Here is a 20,874-nt window from a genome sequence, read left to right as displayed (position 1 = left end):
GTAATTTGATTTACTTGCCTACTGTCAGCGCTGAAATCCTTTAACTGAAAACTTGATGTCTTTCCAAAACAGATATTGTAATTCAGCCAAGAGCTGTAAGTCTGTGAAAGGAATTGATTTGTGAAACTGTTTAGCCTGTACAAGGGCTAAGATTGGTGCTTTCTGGCATTACTATTTGTGTTTGTGTTTCTTTCATATTATTTTAATATGTTGAATTATAAAATAGAAGTTAGTATTAATTGACTGTAAAACACTGGTTCAGGAAGATCAAGAGTTAAAACATTCTGACATTCATTCTAACAAAACATTGCAGTCTGCAACACAGATTTTATTGCAGCAACGCTATTTCTCCCAGCAAAGATATGATTATGGGTCAATCATTTCCACAAGTGAAAGCGCATTCCTGGTGTACACTACAGTGACAGATGAGTCAGAAGGCTCTTCTTTCATGATCTCAGTCAGGATAAAAAGGTGATTTCCTATCCATAGAATAGTAGATGTATTGGTAATGGAACAGAAAACTTCTTACACAAATAACTCAGTGTTAGAAATTGAACTATCACATAAATCTGAACTACAGCCAAATCAATTTGATAAACCTTCAGAATACGAGTGTATCAGCTGCAGCTTGCAAAGAAAATACATTTACTTTTCACTACAGGAAACAATACTTTTCCAAAGAAACATCAATTATATTACTGCTGAAAAGATGCTCCACTCTCAGTGGAGTCAGAAGGAAGACACTCTGAGGGGGTGATGGAAGTGGAGCAGAATGCAATAACCCATACCATAGCTCTTCATTTCATAGCTGCACTGACCATCGCAACATGGAAAAAAGGCCTTCAGAAGAGCTCTGATCTGAACGAAAGGTTAACCAGTCATATTTCTCCCTCTTTTTTATACTTCTGACCACTCTAACCTCTGTGTAAAATCTTCCAACAGCTCCAATGATCCCTTTTCATCCTTTGTGGGTGAATCCTAGCCCTCTCTATCCTCTCCCAGGGTAGATTGGAAGAGAGAAAGGCTCTAATGAATTGGCATTGCAGCTCTTACATGTTGTAGCTTGAGCTCAGAAATCCAAGCAGTTGTGCACACTCACAAACATTTTCAGACCCCATGGCAAACCATGGCTTGAGGTAATGGTGAATGACATCCATGAGCGTCCTACTGCTGAATTGTCTATTGCTGAGATCTCGCTTTCTAGCTTATTTCTCACCAAAGATATCCTGCTGCGACTGCATGATATATCTCATATTCATCCCTACAGGGGATGGGACATCCCAATTCCTATCCCTGTAGGGTAGGGATTTTGTCTTTAAAATTAAGCTCCAGAGATGCAGGGGCAGATCTTCAGTGGTAAACAATTCAGATTTAAGCACCAAGGACCCACACACCTATTCTTGATTTTGCTCAAACAAAAAATTAACAGCATTTTTCTCTGGAAGATATAAAGCAGAATGAATCTCTTCAGAGCCTAATCTACTGTGGAGAGGAATCTGGATCTAAATCCCTGGATCTAAATCCTCCCAAAAACTTGAGGACAAAGAGAAAACATGGATCTAGACTGAAATTTCAGACAACAGCTTCCAGTTTTATTATATTCAGAACTACACCTCCAGTTTTGAACTCCAAGATTTGTGAAGTGTTGAAATCCAAACTGGCATTCACATGTTCTTCTCTGTTATTCTCTAGGGAGTTAATAAAGACAAAAATAATATCTGAATATTACTTACAAAACAATGGGCCCATTGGCTCCTTGGAAGACCTCATTTGGTAATCTTTCTAGGTTGTGATTATCACTTAGATTTCTGAAAAATACAACAATATTGATGCTAAAACAATCTGAGATTAAAAAATTAGCTTGCAGCAGTTACTACCTTCTAATAATTGCTTTTCAGAATAGTAAACAACAGAAATAGTTACAGCTCATCCAGGTAGGTTCCATTAAATGCGTGATTTTCAATTTCTCGAATACCATTTTTATTTAACCATCTGCAATGGAGAAAAAAAAAAAGAGTTGTGTTCTTATTCATGCTTCATAATCCAAATGTATACAATTCAAAGCAGTGAATCAAACAGATAAAATTATTCAAAGCAGATCTCAAAATTATTAAATATTCAAATGGTGAAATTTCTATGAGTACCAGCTGCTAAGATCGCAATAGTTGGAGGAAGACTTTGGAAAGTACAAATGTGAATAGGGCAGATGATAGTAACCATCAGAGATGATAGCTGGATGGCTCATGGCTCCCCTGGGAAGGCTACAGTAGAGTCAATGAGTCCATTCCAGCTTAATCCCAGGAAGAGTGACACCAGGATTTTTCCTGCTGGTGCTGTCAGTAACACTTAGTTTTGCTTTTTTTGAAGGTGCTTTTGAAACACTAGGCCATGGCTCAACTTTGTCAGTTATTAGAAAAAAAGTCCACCATCAGTGGCGATGTCACATCCTCAGTGAGGCAGGTGGAAGAGGGAGGCTGAACATCACGAGCTGGGCAGGAGGACAGGAGTAGGGTAGGAGCGGTGCCAAACTGCCCAGGAAGTGGCTGATTCCTCCTACATCTGCTGCCTCGACAAATTATGCGCACTTCTGCTCCACTGCCCCAGTCTCACCTCCCCAGGCTCCATCCCCTGAGAAGGAGACACAGGTAGCAAACCTGGGAATCAAAGCTCCTGGGGCTTTCCGCCAAGTTTTTAGCATAGTGCATTAACTAATTAACGATGAACGTCCTTCCCTCTCTTCCCTTCACGGTCCTAAAAATTTACATTTGGGTCAGTTAGATTTATCATCTTTACAGTGCAATCTTTCATCTCGCTTTAAACGTCACTTTGCAACTCACACCCTCTCCAACAGGCAATGACAGGTCTGATTCATAATAAAAATGGCCTGATTTAATTAAACTGTTGGCAAACCTGGACATTTTGTTCTTAATCCACACTGAAAGCTGAGCATGCAAGTGACCCACTTATCTAAGGTCTGAGGTGGTGAGCTAAGGTCAGCATGAAAATCAGTTGTGGGTCTGGCTGAAAGGATTACCCTTTCGAGTATGACAGGCAGATGTACATAGCTCTGTGTCTATAATGTCTGTCAGGTCAGATCAGGGGAACTGTCACCGTCCCCTTCACTTGCAAGCACTATTAGACATGAGTGAGCAGGCACAGAGGAGAGACATGTCCCTGATTACAGCACTTAAAACATTTATTATATTACATTGATCTTATCCATCATAGCTGCCAGGCTGATATATATGCTTTTAATCACAGTATTAGCACTTATTGCATTCTCTCACTGAACATGATAGTCATGCAATGAGATACTAAGGTCATAAAATCAGAGGCACTGTTGCCATACAGTGTGGACTATACACTCCTGTTACCTGGCTAATTGCATTCAAGTAGTAAAAAGAGGAAAAAAAAAAACCAAACAAACAACTTAAATCCCAAGACCATTATACTATGTATAGACAAATTTCTGTTGAGACAAATTCTCTCCTCACTTCAACCAGCATCCTTACTGACTCCACTAACTCTTACGTTAGAAACAAGTGACAATGGAGGCAGAGGTCCAGAGCTTGGACATACAGGCTTCAACTCACTGTTTAATGACTATAGCAGCATTTTCAAACACACTTTAAAATTCATCCCATGCAGGAGGCTACTGCCTCTGAGGTATTACTTACACCCTATTCCAGGGCAGGAAAGCTCTATCTTAGGCTCTAAATGGCACGCAGACCTGGAAGCAAGGTAAATTTCTTCATTGAATTTCCAGCACTTTTTTACCAAATGCATCCACAGCTCCAGTCTGTGCTGATCCCATGCATAGTGTATGATCAGATGCAAGGCAACTTACTGGCTTAAACATGCTTGGAGCCTGCCACAGCTAAATCTGCTAAAATTGTGTCTCCCAAGAATATGGAGGTTCAATGGGTCCTGGGTGTTTTTAATGCTATCTTGACATGCCTGGTTTCCCAAAATGGGGTCGCTACAACAGTAATTTTCTATTGCATTGCATAGTAACTTCAGTTTTGTACAGAAACCCAGGAAATTTGGGCCTAAAATGAGGAAAGTTCATCACAGCAAAAGGAAAACCTAATCAAGGACTCTCAAAGAGCACATGCAGGTCCTCTGTCCCATAGAACAACTACAGCAGTCAGGACATCATCTGTCCAGGCAGGTGGTGGCCAGGTCTGCTTGCACAGCACTTGCTGCTCCTGTACACACTGGTGGGTGCGAGGAGCTGGTGGCAATGGGACTGCTGCCAGAGGCACGGCAAAGCAGCTGGAAGAGGACATGATCCCCCCCTAGCCCCAGGCCAATTTTGCTAGCAAACCAGCAGCCTCAAGTCCTCAGAGAGGACTATCCTTCAATACCCAGGCAGTAATCATATGAGCAATGAGACATCCTGGGGAGAGAGGTCCTGCACCTGGGTCATGGCAATCCCAGGCACAAATACAGGCTGGGCAGAGAATGGATTGAGAGCAGCCCTGAGGAGAAGGACTTGGGAGTGCTGGTGGATGAGAAGCTTAACATGAGCAGGCAAAGCGCCCTTGCAGCCCAGAAGGCCAACCGCATCCTGGGCTGCATCAAGAGAAGCGTGGCCAGCAGGTTGAGGGAGGTGATTCTCCCCCTCTACTCTGCCCTGGTGAGACCCCACCTGGAGTACTGTGTCCAGTTCTGGAGCCCCCAGCACAAGAAGGACATGAACCAGTTGGAGAAGGTCCAGAGGAGGGCCACAAAGATGATAAAAGGGCTGGAGCACCTCTCTTATGAGGACAGGCTGAGAGAGTTGGGGCTGTTCAGCCTGCAGAAGAGGAGGCTCCGGGGAGACCTGATAGCGGTCTTCCAGTACCTCAAGGGGGCCTACAAGAAAGATGGGGAGAGGCTGTTTAGTAGGGCCTGTTGCGATAGGACGAGAGGTAATGGTTTTAAAATAGAGGGGGGTAGATTTAGATTAGAAATTAGGAAAAAATTTTTTATGATGCGGGTTATAGAACACTGGAACAGGTTGCCCAGAAAGGTGGTGGAGGCCCCATCTCTGGAAACGTTCAAGGCCAGGCTGGATGAGGCTCTGAGCAACCTGATCTAGTTGGGGATGTCCCTGCTTCTTGCAGGGGGGTTGGACTAGATGACCTTTGAAGGTCCCTTCCAACCCTAACCATTCTACGATTCTATGATTCTAACCATTTTCATGGTGCTCAAGTGGCACAGCGAGGTCAAATCATAGTAAAAATCTGGGATATTTATTTCACCATTTAGTGGTATTGCGGAAACAAATACAGTACTTGTTGTGCAGTGCTCTGAAAACATACCTGAAGTGTCACCTGCACAGCAAATATTACCATTACAGGAGAAAAGAATGTATTTGGAGTATCACTACTTGAATATATATTTGAGAAAACTGTGTGTGTGTGTGTGTTTAAAACTTCAGGGAACTTGACATAGACAGAGGTTGTGAGTAACTGATGAGAAATAAGGAGAGATAACAGCTAAGTGACTTGCTACTGTCCTCTCTTCAAATATTGATGGTCTGACCTTGCTCCCATCAAAATCAACATGATTGCAATCAGTCAATCAGATCTTGCTTGTCTGCTTCGGTATGTGAGGTAAACTGTACACGCACAGTGGGAAATTTTTCCAGTCTGGCCACTGGCTAGGTGAGATGAAGGCAGCTTATTAGCAAGCAAACAGTACATTTGGATATACTAAGAGGAAGGATTAAAGAAGCCAGATCATTAAAATACATGACTGTTCAAGTCAAATGTAGAGTCATCTGACCACGCAGCTTGAAACTGCATTGTGAACTGGCCTGTATCAATGCATTAACATTGTATACAAATATACCGCATTTCCACAACCTCTACATATATTTTGCCTGAGTAATAAACGTCTTTGAATGATGTGTCTGAATGTAAATATTTATAAGTCATGCCATCCTTTTGAACACAATTTGTATCACATAGAACTGTTGTTGTAGGTGGAATATGTTTAACCTTGGCATCAGTAATTACTAAATTTGCTCTATGCTGTGCTTCTAAAAAAAAGAGCAGGACTAGAATACAACAAGAAACCACAAAAGCACTCATTTTTCATGGAAATAGAATGCAGAGATTTCAGGGGTAGGGGAGAAGTCTAAAACCTCAAATTGAATTTGGAAACATATGAAATAGTGCCCATCTCCTGGTTTCCTTGACCCTATTCTGTAAAATAAATGAGCTAACAAGGAGAATAACGAATTTGCTATGTCTTACTCACAGAATCACACTTTCAGAACTCAGGCCCATGAATGAATTTCTTTCAATTGTACGTATATTGATATTATCTTGAATGTCTCTGAAAAACAAAATACAATAGAAACTACACCTTTTTGTACCTCTGTGAGCCTTTCAATACGATACGCTATTTCAAACACAGTATTTTTCCTGATATTTAATCTGAGAAGGTATTATAGGCAGAGGGTAGCGACTTACATTTTCAAGACATTTTGTCTGCAGAGCACAAACCTTCCTGGTAAAAAATGCTGCAGCAAAACATTTCCAACACCCCCATACTTTCCTCCCAAATAGGCCGAAGTCATTAAAATGCATAAAAGCTCGGATCTCATAACCCTGAGGTGGATGAAACAGTTCCTCCAGCAAACACACTACCCAGAAAATGTAAGTTGAGGGGCTGCAAGGCCAGCCCTTCACTCAGCATCCCAGTCAGAAGAAGGAAAAGCCATTAGCCTTTTTGGTTTGATTCAGCAGGGTACCTACCAGCCCACAAATTGTTCCCCTGCTGATGTCAACAGGGTTGCTTATAAGCTTTTTATGTGCTTAAGATCTTAAGACGTGGGACCTCTGTCAACGTAGTTTGTTGAACTGACAGGTAGGCATTTCAGTCTTTCAGCAGTTTTGACTGATACAAGAAAAGGAAGGACAGATATACATTCTGTCATTTGCTCAAAATAGACCTCAAAGAAGTTAAATAGTATTACTCATAATTTAGACTGGGGATATGGTTGTTTTCATGCTGTTTCTGTTGGAAAGCATGGAGCTAAATTAATTATCTCCAAAGCTTGAAATTAAGCGTGGTTCCAAAATTATCACATGCTGACAGTAGAATATGACCACAACTCTGCATTAAGTGACACTTAGGCATAGGCCTCATTCTGCAAACTGAGGTCAGCAGAGGTAGAATAGGGAGGGAGCGTGGCACCATACAAGTGAAGTGTATCCCTCTGCTAAGGATCTGCATGAGCCCTTTATAAACATCAATGACCCATCAAGACCTGTCTTTGGGACTTAAATATTGGCACAACTGAAGCCAATGGGGATTTTCTTATTGACCTCAGTGGGGCCAGGGCTTGAACCAAGGTCTAGTTTGGAACTCAAGCAGTATCAAGGTCCACTTATTCTTACAGGAAAGTGAGGAGTTTCATCTGAAAAAAAAATTAACTCTTGCTCAGCAGGACACAGTAATTCAAGTCTAGTTAAGACTGGTGATAAACATAAAGGTATAGAGGAGGAAGGCTCTGTAGCTCCTTGCCTGTTACATTTGCTTGATGGCTTCGGGGAGCCCTGAAGTGCAGTTCTCAGAATTACGTACATCAAGTCTATTACAGAAATGTACTTCTTATCTTACATGTGTATACACTATATTCAGGCAGCCCCTCCCTCTGTTTTCTATGCATTTTTATTTATATTAATGACGATTATTAAAACAATTGCAGGATTAATGTTTCTGCAGCTTGAAATCTTCTTATCAAACATTTGAACATGCAGAACTTTTTTTCTGTGCATTAACAATATATCTTATTCAAAGGAAGAGAAGAAATTGTTGCTTATTTCCTGGGTTTCCTGCTTTCAGTTATACTAAGAACTGATTGAAAAATTTATGTCAAGATCTTTTTCAGTGAGAAATAATCAAGCTTTTTCTGATATGCATTTTTTTTTTTTTTACAGAAAAAAATGTGCTTTTATGGAAAAAAAAAAAAGTGCCTGCTTTCACACAAATTTTTACACAATGTTTTTTTCCCCATTGGCAATGGAATTTTCCATAAAAAAAAAAATTTAATTCTCTGGACAGTTTTACTGCCAGTGAAAAAAAAATAGCACAACAGGGATATTTCCCCGTTTTTTTTCCTCGCTTCCCCCCCCCACCCCCTGTGATGCAGCCACCTCTCCACAGAAAACAGATCCAAGATCAGCAACTTTTTCCATGCAGGCCAGAGAACTGTCACCAGGTGGCAACAAATTTCCACTACCACCAGCCTGGTTTGGATTTCAACTGGTGAAAGAGGAGTAAAAGGTTGTTATGCTGCTCCTCTGGGCCCTCCAGGCACACACCCACTGCATAGTTAAAGGAAGAGTGGTCCTTAAAGTGTAAGTTATAACGCTTTGTAGAAGGGAGACCTAGAGAGAACTGAGACCTTTCAGGCAACGTTATCATCAATGCCTACAAAATTACAACTCAAAACGCTACGGTGAAGATAATAAGCAAACACAAGGGGAATCACATCTTGAAAGGTTTTGTTGGAGCAGAAGAACATTCAAAGGGAGCTTTTAAAAAGTGAAAAGCAGATACCAAAACTCACAGTAAAACTTTCTGGAAAGAGTGCACCTTATGGACAGCAGGCAAAAACCGAAGGCCAGTGTTTGATATTAACCTAAGGGAGACAGAACAGATAAAGATTATTCGCTCAGCCCCAGGAACAAAGCAATAATTAACAAAGAAGAAAGAACACTGGACTTAAAATGGTAGCTCCAAAAGGCAGAGTTTAGCCACAAATGGGGGATTTGCTCATAGGAAACTTGACATTGTAACATAAAAAGGTTTTTCTTCAAAGCACGAGCTGAATTCTGCACCACTGAATTCAAGGGAGAAACTCTGCCTTGGATAACTACATGGTCCCTCCTGATGATCTCAGGAAACTCTTGGTATTAATTTCCCAATCATATTATAAGAAACCAACTGCACTGACACAGGATAATTATTTTCACATTAGCTCTTTTATGACAAAAGTATCATCTCACTTACCACAATTTTAACCTTCTATTCAATAGAGGATACATTAATTCCACTGGAAATAATACTATTTCATGAAAGTTAGAGAGAATTAGGACGCTTTATTCCCCCACGTGTCCAATAGTGAGGAACTGAATGCATGAGAACGTTTCAGCAGTTTGTGTGACTGGGATTGGGCCAGAGCCTCTGTATTTAATTGGCTCCACCCTCCCACCATGTTGAGCATCACTGGCCTCTGCGTTGTGGTTCCTGTCCATGAAACACCGTTCCACAAATGCTGACTCTGAAGGACAATCCTGTGCCCGCAGCCAGCAAGGAAACATGGCCACAGGTGTCCACAGGGCTGTACCACATCTAATTTAAGCAAATTTTGTTATCCAGCAGGAGATGGCTGGTGGCTGCTGATGGCCGGAAGGAGAGCTGAACGCAGGAGAGAGAAGGAACTGGGCCAAGCTGGGCTCTGACCAGCTGGGAGTTCTCCCCAGTCATCAAAATGTCTCATTTTTACTCTATCAAAGAAAGAGAAAATTTTGGTTCTTAAAAGTTTTGTTATATTTTTGTGTTTTTAATATGTGAGATGGTAGAGAAGGCAACCTTTCATTGAGAATATTTGTTCCTTAAGGAAGGTATTAGTCATATACGGAAGGTATTTTTTATCCTGGCACTTGAACAGAACAATATTCTTTCATGACTGGATGTGATTTTTTTTTTTTTTTGGCAGATTCGTTCCTGAATAGTTGAATGGTGATGAAAAGCACTGTTGAGACCAGAAAAAAGTAACAACATTCATTTACTGTTTATTATGAAGCTAGATTATTTCAGGAGAGCTACAACCTTTCAGGTTTCATAATCTGAACTGAAACTGAACATCTCCATGTGACAACTAAATCCTGCATTTGGGCACTCAGGGTGACACACAGGTCCATAAAATAGACATTTACTTGCATAAGTACTGCTCTGAGCTCCCTGAGCGGTATCTTGATATCCTCAGATGTTCACGTTGAAAAGCCAACTTCTTATCTCTCTCTTCTTATAACAGAAAACAATGCATTATGTGCAGGAAAAAAATAAAGAAGAATACTGAATATTCAAGAACCTAGTTTGGGAAAGTTACTGAAATGTCATGACTGTTTCGTCTCAGAAGTCAAAGTGGTCTGACATTGCATTAGCTTAAAAATAATAGCTGTCACATGTGACCAAGAAAGCTCTACAAAAATACCTTTGAAAAACTATTATATATAGTTAAATAGAAAGCATGATTAATGAATCAGGTGGATTTCACAAGGCCCTGATTATTTAAAGTACTTCTGCACTTAGACATTGTGAAAGGAATAAGTTGAAAAAATTAGAAGCAATAGAAGAAGAACCTGCAACTCCTCCCTTACAGTATTTTAAAGTACACTCTCAAAATTACTGGAGATGTACAGGGTTTTAGTTAAAAGCTGCCTTTAATTTTAAATGAGTCATATGCTAAAAATTCATGCAATTTTTTTTTTTCCCAAGCCACTTGTTAAATACAAATTATGGCATGCATTTACTTTAACTGGTAAATGAAGAAGCCACACACCAAGTAGCATGTGGCTATTGCAGAACACAGAAGAAATGAGAAGCTTTCCTTTCTACAGTACTTTCCCAAGAAAATCTCCGTCCTTGTGTTGCAGTAATGAAAGACAACAGTACTCTAACATATGATGTTCAAACAGGGCTCCCCATGGCAACATACTCCCAGCATATTGAAATGTCACCCTGGTTAGCAGGGCTTTCACCATACATGTGTGAAAAAACACATTCAAGGCCTTTGGTGATGCTGTAGTCCTCATCTTTCCAGTTATCCCAAAGTGTTCAGGGCTCAATTTGTACTGGTGTCAACTGAGCAGCATGAGATGAAAAGGAAAGCATCTTTGACAAATCATTACATATTGAAGTAAATCTACAGGTGGCACAGAGGTTGCACAGAGGCACAGAACAGTGACTAGGAGCAGAAGATGTTCTTTTAATTAATTGCAGAAAAAGAACTAAAAAAATATTTAGCTAGACTGCAGCCTAGATCTTCCCTCTCTTTTTATTCAACCAGCAAATCTCCAGAGGCCTTTAGGTGGATAATCTTGTTAGAATGTAGATAATCCAATTTACTGAATATCTTTCCTGCAGGACAGTTTTGTCAATATATTTACCATATAACGTATACATCCTTAGTAGCCTCACTTTAAACAAGTGTCCTCTTTAATCTGTGTTATAACTGAGTCCCCTTTTGCCATGCATAAACAGCTTGGTAAGAACATGTTTTTCAGATGGCTGATGGCTGCTTTCCAAAGCATTAATTGTCTTTCTGAAAAGGCTTACTGGAGTTAGCACTTAACAAAACATAGCACCACGATCAGCAGAGAAAAAAAAAATCTTGCAGAAACTAATTCCTGGAAGATTCTGGCTGCTTATCTCCAGATATAGCAACATGTCTGCTCTTTTTTACGCCAAATTGTTAGGAGCTGCTCTGACAAAACTGGGAACACAGTTTACCTCAACAACTTGTTGTGGGAGTTTGCAAACCCAAGGTGGGCAGAGATAACTACACCATCACTCAGGAAGTATTATTTTTGTGTCCCTTAATCATACTGGTTACTTTGTACTGCAAGTGAGCCCAGCTCCAGCAAGATGTTCCTCTGACTCACACGTCCCAGCCTTGCAGGCTAAGCCGACCCTGAAACCCACAGCACCCACTTCTGGGGCAAGGTCTTTAATCCTGAGGCTGCCACGCAGAAGGAAGGTCACTTTTTTTTTTTATTTTTTTTGGAAGAGCCAGCTCCAGGAAAAGGGTTAGCGATTCTGTGGACTTTGCTGTGTCTGCAGCAAATACAGGTTTGGGTTTAGGAAGCATGCCAGGTAGACATGTGTCAGATCCTCCATGAAATAAGACCAGACAGGTACAAGCAGCTGCAAGACTTTGGAGCTGGGCTTTGCTCTCCACAGTGTGAACTATTTTTGCAGATAAAATGCATACTTTTGCAACCTGAATTTCCCCTGTCCTCCAACAATCCAGCTGTATGTCCTCAAAATTTATCTGAAAGGAGTGTTACATTTAAATCATTCTATTTTAAGCTGAGATTGCTTAATAAATGACGTCGACACATCCACTAAAAAAAGAACCAAAGCACACAGATAACACATGAGAACTAATTTTGGAAAAGAAAATAGGTTTGAAAAGCCATCCCTACATTATTAAACAGACAATTCCACAGCTCTCTCTAATGAGAGCCAGATAAATAGTCTTGTACCCATGAGAAGGTCAATAAGTTACCACTTGGAAGCAGTCTGTCTCTTTGGCGTAGATCCAAGACGACCAATTAACAATTCTTTTCACCACTTCTAAAAGACTCGTGAGAAAGTCAAGGTTGCATTTTTCTAGAAGGTTTACAGCATTTCAGCATTGCATTTTTTAAAGCGTTTTTCTCTCCTTTGTGTTTTTGCCATACTGGTAATGATGATGCAGGAGACAAAGGGAGTGGGGTGAGTATTTGTACCGAAGTTGACAGAGATTAAATCATATTAATGTTCAACAGCTAGTGGCTGTAACGAGGCCCTGAAGCTGATGAGAGGACTGACAAGGCTAGCCAGGGCTTCTTGCCTGCCCAAAAATAAGATCTAGTGGCTATACAATTGTTTTTGAAGCAGCACAGAGAAAGCCTTGCAAGCAATGTGTTGCAAAGGTCATTAAACCCATGGTCTATGGTGCCTGGGCTCAGTCTCAGGCATTAACACTGATTAATTTTTCTCTTCCTTTTTTATGAAAACTGCCAGTAAATACATATTTTTCTGTGAGAGTTTCTGAACTGTGTTTTAACAGTTTTGTCACAGCCATAGCACTGTCATGAGGAATCAGACCATGCGTCTCGTACCCTGCCAGAGTGCCACTGTGGCTGGAATCTTCAGAACAATCACAACCAGCAGAAACTTCAGAAGAACTACAACGAGCAAGTACCCGAGTCTGCCTGCTTTGGCAAAATCATTGCAGCTGGGTCTTGCTATACCTCTTTACACCGAGATACAGGGGTGCCTGTGCGAGCTGGCCTGACTGGTGGGTGAAACCAGGAAAGGCTACAGAGGCCTACAGCAGAGTCTGTAGCAGAAGGCTGGGCCAAGGACCTCTCTGAGCAGACGTCTCCTTCTCCAGCTCTGCTGCCTCTGTGTGGACTATTTGGGAAGTTGGCATGGACCCCAGCTGGAGAGAAGATACGCCACAGGAGTAACAGAAGTATGTCCCAGTGGGACCAGCATCAGGTTTGCTTTTTAACTTACCTGTAGCCTTGTGTATGGCTGGACAGAATCTCATAATCTGTTTTGTGACAAGATATTTGTGAAATCACTTGCTATTCCTTCCTAGGTTGCAGCAGTTAATGGGAGAATTTGGGTGTGATATACAAAGGTTTGTCAGTTTCCCTTTATGGCCTTAACATTTTTATCATTTCTCAAATGAAATAAAATTTATCATTTCTACCTGGACTTGTGCAAAGCATTTGACACTTTGCTGCACAATATCCCTGTCTCTAAACTGTAGAGACATGGATTTGATGGATGGACCACTTGGTGGATAAGGAATTGGCTGGATGGCTGCACTCAAAGAGTTGCGGTCAATGGCTTGATGTCCAAGTGGAGACCGGTGATGAGTAGCATTCCTCAGGGTTTGATATTGGGACCGGCGCTGTTTAACATCTCTATTGGTGACACTGGGAGTTTGCTGATGACACCAAGCTGTGTGGTGCGGTTGACAATGCAGAGGGACCTTGACAGGCTTAAGAGGTTGGGCAATGCAAACCTCATGAAGTTCAAGAAGGCCACGGGCAAGGTCCTGCACATGGGTCAGCACAGTCCCAAGCACAAACACAGGCTGGGCAGAGAATAGATCAAAAGTAGCCCTGAGGAGAAGGACTTGGGGATACGGTGGATGAGAAGCTCAACATGAGCTGGCAATGCATGCCTACATCCTAGAAAGCTAACCATATCCTGGGCTGCATTCAAAATAAGCGTGGCCAGTAGGTTGAAGGAGGTGATTCTGCCCCTCTACTCTGCTCTCATGAGACCCCACCTGGAGTACTGCACCCAGCTCTGGAGCCTCCAACATGGACCTGTTGGAGTGAGTCCAGAGGAGGGACGTGAAGATGATCAGAGGGCTAGAGCACTTCTCCTATGAGGACAGGCTGTTCAGTCTGGAGAAGAGGAGGCTCTGGGGGGACCTTATAGTGGTCTTCTAGTACCTAAAGGGGGCTTATAGGAAAGACAGGGAGAAACTCTTTAGCAGTGCCCATTGTGATAAGACAAGAGGTAATGGTTTTAAACTAAAAGAGGGTAGATTTAAACTAGATACAAGGAAAAAGTTTTTTTACAATGAGGGTGGTGAAACATTGCAACAGGCTTCCCAGAGAGGTGGCGGTTGCCCCATCCCTGGAAACATTCAAGGCCAAGCTGGACGGGGCTCTAAGCAACCTGATCTAGCTGAAGATGTCCCTGCTCCTTGCAGGGTGGTTAACTAGATCTTTAAAGGTCCCTTCCAAGCCAAATTATCCTATGATTCTATGAAATAGCTGTTGATAGCATTGCTAGCCGCATAGATGCTTAACTCTCTTCTGAATTATTTTTAACTTGTCCCACGTTTACAATCTTTTACTTCTGAATCGTGTAAAAAAACCCCACCACAACAAAAAAGACAAAAACTAAGCACAAAACCCATCAATCCATTAACTTCGCTCAGCATCTTGCCTTATACTTTCACTAATTGACCCTTCCGCTTATGTCACAAGAAGGTGAATACCAGGACTGGGTTACCTTTACCAGCTGCCATTTTGCAGCCTTCCATCAAAGTTTCTGTTTTCTCATTAAATTAACAGTCCTATTCTTTCACACAGTAAAACTCTATGTCTTCTCACAGGGGAGTTTCTAAGGGGCAAGCACCAGTGAGTGAAACAAGGGGATGGAGAAAATGGCAGTCTTTCCTGCAGAAATGTGCCAAGAGAGAGGACGAAGCTATGACTGTATGTAGAGAGAGTGACCTGAGTATGATATAATAGCATCACACCCAGCTCACTGCTACAGGGAAGCTCCTACAGGGACTTCAGGTCCTGCTCCTGAGCCCTGTGGTGTGAATTGATGTAGCTTCACTGAAGCCAAAGGTGCTGCGCTGATTTATGCTCACAGCAGAGCTACCTCAAACCTTGTCATTAGCACAAAAGACACATTCCTCTGTTCAGGCGCTCAGAGCCATGAAGCCTGCACCTTTTGTACTATTTATAGTCATACAAGAGAGGGGTTTTTTGCCTCCTAAAATGAAGGCACAGAGGGGATGCAGCATAAATCCTATAGTGGAGTAAACACCAAAGATGGATTTTATCAAATTAAATTAGCTAAAAGCTTTAGCACAAGAATGAATGTGAACTAAGTGGCCATGAATAATATTAGAGGAAATTTTCTAGTCACCAAATCATTGAGTTTCTGGAAAAACCTCCCCTGGAAAAAAAGAGAGAAAGCAAGGAACAGGAGAGAGCATCAAGAATGTCAATAAAGTACTTAATTAATGGGATACATGGAGTGGAGAGAGTAAGAAATGGGATATAGTAGCTTGGACAGTCTCTTCCAGTCCTGTATGCCCACAAGAGAGAGAACCTTAAAAAATATATTTTCTCATTCTTTCTACCCATCCATACACCTGACAACTGTACTACCCATAGCAACTTGTTCTGGAGATTTTACATGGGATAAAGAAATGCTGTGTTTTCGTTCATAGGTAGCCAGAATTACTTAAAGACAGCAGTCGTTGCTGAATGATTCAGGCTTGAAATGAAAGGAAAAAAAGCAAATTATTTCTCCTCATGACAATGCAAACTTAACGCTTTATTTCCCTACTGTCAAGAGAAAATCTGTGTTTTGGTTATGCACATACAAAAGTTAAAGTTTATCCAGGTGCTTGGAGAATTTAATAAAGCAGATATTGTTCAAAATACTGGGGAAAGCAACAATCCTATTGCAACTCTAACCACATATTCCAGTTCAATGAGGGTTTAAACTATAATGGTTCGTGTAGTGCTAAATACACCTTATCTCTTAAGGTCCAAATCTTAAATCTCAAATCATAAAGTTCAAATTCAAAGCAATGCCTCTTGGCATTTTTGAGCCCAGAACCCATGAGATACTAGTGATTTTCAGAGACTTTAAACACTCGTTAGCTTACTAGGAGCTATGCTCATTAGACCACTGACCCAATTTCATGCTGTCTTTAAGAAATATCTAACCAGACAATTAAGCACTTGCTCTTATGTACTCAAATGCAGGAATCGTGATCAGGCTTCTTCAATGAGTAAGGAAAATGAAGCTTCTTGTATGAGTAAGGTTTCTTGTATAAGTCAGGAAAGCAAGACTGGATATATGTGCTTAGGTGGATGGACACTCAAAAGTTAAGTTAATATCCTGCTGGGTGCATATACCATTGTTCAGCAAAGAGCACAGTGGGGGCTTATTTAAACTATGGCCGTTAAAAACAATTACTGTTAAATGGAGTTAATTGGACTTCATTGGGGTTTTAATGCAGAGGAGAGATTATTAGTCATGATAAGATCATGCGCTAAAAGCTGTGAAAATCTTTTTGGGTAACTGTATATTTTAAGCATGGATTCAATTATCACTGAATTTTGATGGCAATCCCATGGGAGCAGATGTGGCAGCCGCAGTTGTGCAAATGGCATTCTTGATGAGGCTGGCTAATTAAATAAAGTTATACCATACATCAATAGGTTTGTATTTTAAGGTTTTAATCATCTCACATCAAATGTTAATGAAAACCATTGCTATAGCATAGCTATTGCTAAAGAAAAGAGAATTTGAATGCTTAAGAACATGTGTATGAAGTATAACAGAAGGCAGAGCCACAGCAAACACAGATGAGAGAGATTTTGTCTCAAAGATCTCAAGAGGAATTTCAACCTAAACCTGTTTTTATAGACATGAAAAAGGCCCAGCTCCTTTTCTCATCACTCAGTTTCAACCTGTTGCTTAGAAAGGCTCAAGGATCTTGTGTGTGGGATTACTCCATGGAAGGTATTCAACTTTTCTGAGAACTAGGGGTGAAAATGTGGATTGACAATGTGGAACTAATAGCAAGGAGAGGGCATTATCCTATCTTATCATCAAAAGTGCTCAGCATGAGTTGGACAGAAACACATCTGTATCATTCAAAATGACGACAGCACTTGCAAAGAGCAAAAGATCTTACAAATATCTGAGGCTCGGAAGGTGCTGGAAGGCATCTTTATCAATGTACACGAGGTTGTTGGCCTTCTCAATTCTTCTGCAAAAAGAAAATGAGACATCAGAGGAAATATATCAAATGTTAAAATATTTGTGCTAGACCTGTGATATAGTCGTACTATACGCTGAGATTTTCTTTTTGATATTAGAGGATCTGCATAGTTTCAAAGAGCAACCAACTACAGAATGGCAGACTCCACCACATCTTGATATCGACAGTGGTTTGAGATACATTTCAGGCTGACCAGGAGAGAAAGGGAGAGTTAAATGAGAAGATCGAAAAGACAAAGGGAGATTTCAAATGTTCCTGTATCTCTATGAAGTCTTCAGAGCTTACCTGAACCAAGCTGCAAAAACTTTGATACTTGCCTATAATGAATCTTTATAATTGTCTCCTTTGAATTTAGATTGCTCATAACTTACATTTCGTGTAGTTTGGGAAGGTTGGAAAACACATTTGCTTCTATGACCTCCAAGGCATCATTCTGTGAGATCTCTCTGAAAAATAATGTAAAAGTAAAGATATTTCAAGTCATGGTGAAGCAGAGAATGGACAAGTGAAAAAATCACAAGGAACTTCTTCCTAGATTACTGATGAGTTTTAAAAATGAGGTGGATATTAGATCACAAAACAGACTCCAGAAACACTGATGATCTACCAAGGCAAACACCAAGAGTCAGGAACAGACATCTTCTGAGGCTGAAGGTTTGTATCTGTAATGGCAGTCTTGCACCTCCTGCTGTCACCATTCCCTGGGCATTAGAAGTCAGGACCTGTCCTTCATGGGCTACTGGATCTCTGACATCACTAATTACTGATAGAAATTTAATTAAATATTTTAACATGGTGAAGAAAAGAATGAAAGGGGTGAAAGATCACTGAAATAAAGACAGCTAAAAAGTTCTCAAGAAATATGACACAACCTCAGCAGCAGGACATGCTATTGTCTTGACCCAATGTAAACTACAGAGTTTAATATTAAGTCATTAGCAGACACATCCTTATTAACAGGAGCTAGAGCGCACAGACATGAAGAAGTCTTCCAAATGTTGGAGAAATCATATTTGATCTTGTCTGTACACAGTTAATGCCCACTTACAGCCACAAAACTGCAGAACAGAAATTGATGGTTTTCTGTTATCAACACACCAGAATGCATCTCCTGCTGGTCTAGAGTATGTATTTCTTTGCTTCCTTAATCTGTGGGATGGAAAAGAGATGGCTCAGGCTCTAGTGTAATTTAGAGTTTAGGAGCTCTCCTGGTGAATCAAGTGGGAATTACTGCAGTGCAGCCTGTTCCAATTACATCCCTGATGCTGGCAGTGACCAGGAAAGTCAAGGTAAAGGCAGCTATGCCAAAAGATTCCCCACTGCCATTTTTGGAAATGTTGCAAAAATGCTGTTTCCTAGGCTGAGGTCAGCTGTAGAAAGTAAAATGTGTAAAACAGATATAATTGGGTGATAGTGTGACGGTCCATAGGATTTTAATAGCAAGGAAACTGTGCACATCTTTGGAATGAAACCTTGGATAAATAGTCCGATGGTAAACTGTCTGGCACTTGTTCCTGAATATCTTGTTCTTTTGAAATTACGATGGCTGCAAATAGATTTGAACAGGCCTGAGGTTAAACAATAGATCGTAACGATAGGTGCACAGTCAGAAAAAATAATCACTAAAATTATTACAAGTAATATAAAAAGTATTCCCCTTTCTTCTGACTAACAACTGAACCGTACCGGACAAATTACCTGCCCATATAAGACAAACAAAAGCCTTGCAAAAGAAGATAAGTTGTTCATCTGACCTTTTCTGCTTTAAAAAACGCCTCAGTGATTTGATATTTTTTAGTTTAATAAGAAGGTCTCTCTCCTGTTTCCTCAATTTTTTTTTTACAGAAGAAATGTGGCTGTCCTTTGCTCTGGGAGGTCTAAACTGTCTGGAGAACAAGAAAATAAAAGTACATGAGGACTGACAATAGGTGTTCGGTAGGGTGCAATGAGAACTGCATTTTGTTTAGCAGTGCTGAACCACCAGCTCAGATGTGAACATGTTCCTCTTTATTATTTAGGTTTCTGCAGCAAGAAAATCCTTTGACTGAGGCTGGGATTCCTTCAAGTCATGCAAGGTACATGGCCATTGTAAAGGATGCTGAATTGGAAGGCTGTGTTTCAAAGAGCTTTTATTATCTTCCTGTTTTCTTTAAAAATAATGCATTCTAAGATATACGGTAGAAGCAATCACCCCCTATGCTGTATTTATACGGCAGTACAATGTACTTGCTTAAATACAGTCTAGAAGATTTAACAACATGGGAGGTGTCTCAGACTTTTAAGATTCTATTTGGTTTTGCTTCTGCTCTTTTTGGGCGGTCAGCAGTATATTTACCATTCCCTACAATCTAAAAATCACAGAAAAAGCAGAACATTTAATACCAACAAATCCATTTAGCCAGAAGAGATTTCATGCCACTAAACAGCTCAGGGAAAAGTGTTGCAGATTTGTTGGCCTTATACAGGTGAAAAAAGTTTATTAAGAAACCACAATACAGTAGTGACCTCACCCGACAGAGCTGTTGAGGGTAATAATTTATCTTCCAATCTGCTATCTAGCTTTGGAACATCTTGGGCGATACACCTCTTTTAATGAAATGCTTAAAATGGAATGTTTCTCCATTAGGAGAGTGTTTTGACTTCCTAAGAGTCAGATGGGTTATGGGCTTTTTTTCAGTTTGAAAATGGAAGATACAGATCTGATTAAAGTAGGGTGTGAGTGGGCCACGACACTTTGGAAGGCTTGGAGGATGCATGGTTAAGGAAGGAGTGAAAGAGAGGTAAAAAGATAGGAATCTCTAAACTGTTTTTAAAAGATTAATTTTTTAAAAGAATTAAATAACACTTGTATGACAGGTGAGTTTCAGATATTTGAGGAATGACTTGGCTTTCATTCTAATATTCCCATTCATGTGTACAAAGGTGGTAGTATTTTTTTTTAACAAGTAATAAAGTTATTTTTGCTGTCTTTCAGCTCAGGCAAACAACTGCTGCAGTGGTTGTGGTTATGGGCCTCTCAAGACAAGTAAAGGGAACAAAAGGGAAACTTGTCAATGGCAGAAGGCAGTAACCCTTCTGCTGTTGGGCTTCATCCTCTGTGTTGAGGGGATTGCAGGTGGTGAAGGAAAAGGACAAGACCCTCTGTGTCCTGCAATGAACTGTGCATTCCCTGCTACACTCTCTCCAGGAAATCCTGTTGGTGATGACCTTACTTATCATCTTTCTTTGCAGATGAATCCCAGTTTACAGCACTGAAGTGCTGCTTTCTGACAGAAGAACATTGCTATTCTTATCCTTTGGGGTGTCCACATACCTGTTAAGGCCGTCATTCAGATAAGAAGGATAAATTTTTTAAAAAAAACAACAACCATTCAGTTTTAGGAGATCAGTCACACACTGTGAACAACAGGCAGCACTAGTCTGGGTTTTGGTTGCATAATTTGCCTGAACAATTTATTTGTATCTGGCAAAAAATGCACACTCTGCTCACGGAAAACCCAAAGAACACTATCTTGGATACAGGTACCTCTGTC

At 40.6% G+C, this 20,874-nt stretch overlaps 1 protein-coding gene across 2 annotated transcripts in view; it reads right to left on the bottom strand.

Moving 5' to 3' along the window:
• FSHR (follicle stimulating hormone receptor) overlaps positions 1-20,874 on the bottom strand; it is an 85,667-nt gene that overhangs the window by 11,461 nt on the left and 53,332 nt on the right. The window contains exons 3-8 of one of the 2 annotated variants that reach the window (XM_086743970.1): positions 17,713-17,787; positions 17,255-17,329; positions 8,570-8,641; positions 6,250-6,327; positions 1,924-1,992; positions 1,734-1,808 (exon numbers count right to left, since the gene is read on the bottom strand). In XM_086743970.1, coding sequence (XP_086600096.1) covers positions 1,734-1,808; positions 1,924-1,992; positions 6,250-6,327; positions 8,570-8,641; positions 17,255-17,329; positions 17,713-17,787 — 444 coding nt within the window. The remainder of the gene's footprint in view (positions 1-1,733; positions 1,809-1,923; positions 1,993-6,249; positions 6,328-8,569; positions 8,642-17,254; positions 17,330-17,712; positions 17,788-20,874) is intronic. The other variant, XM_086743971.1, reaches the window with a different exon arrangement.

Source organism: Chlamydotis macqueenii, chromosome 3 (genome assembly GCF_036417535.1).
Source record: "Chlamydotis macqueenii isolate bChlMac1 chromosome 3, bChlMac1.mat, whole genome shotgun sequence".
In the NCBI taxonomy this organism is placed as follows: Eukaryota; Metazoa; Chordata; class Aves; order Otidiformes; family Otididae; genus Chlamydotis; species Chlamydotis macqueenii.
This window is presented reverse-complemented; position numbering and strand designations above follow the sequence as displayed.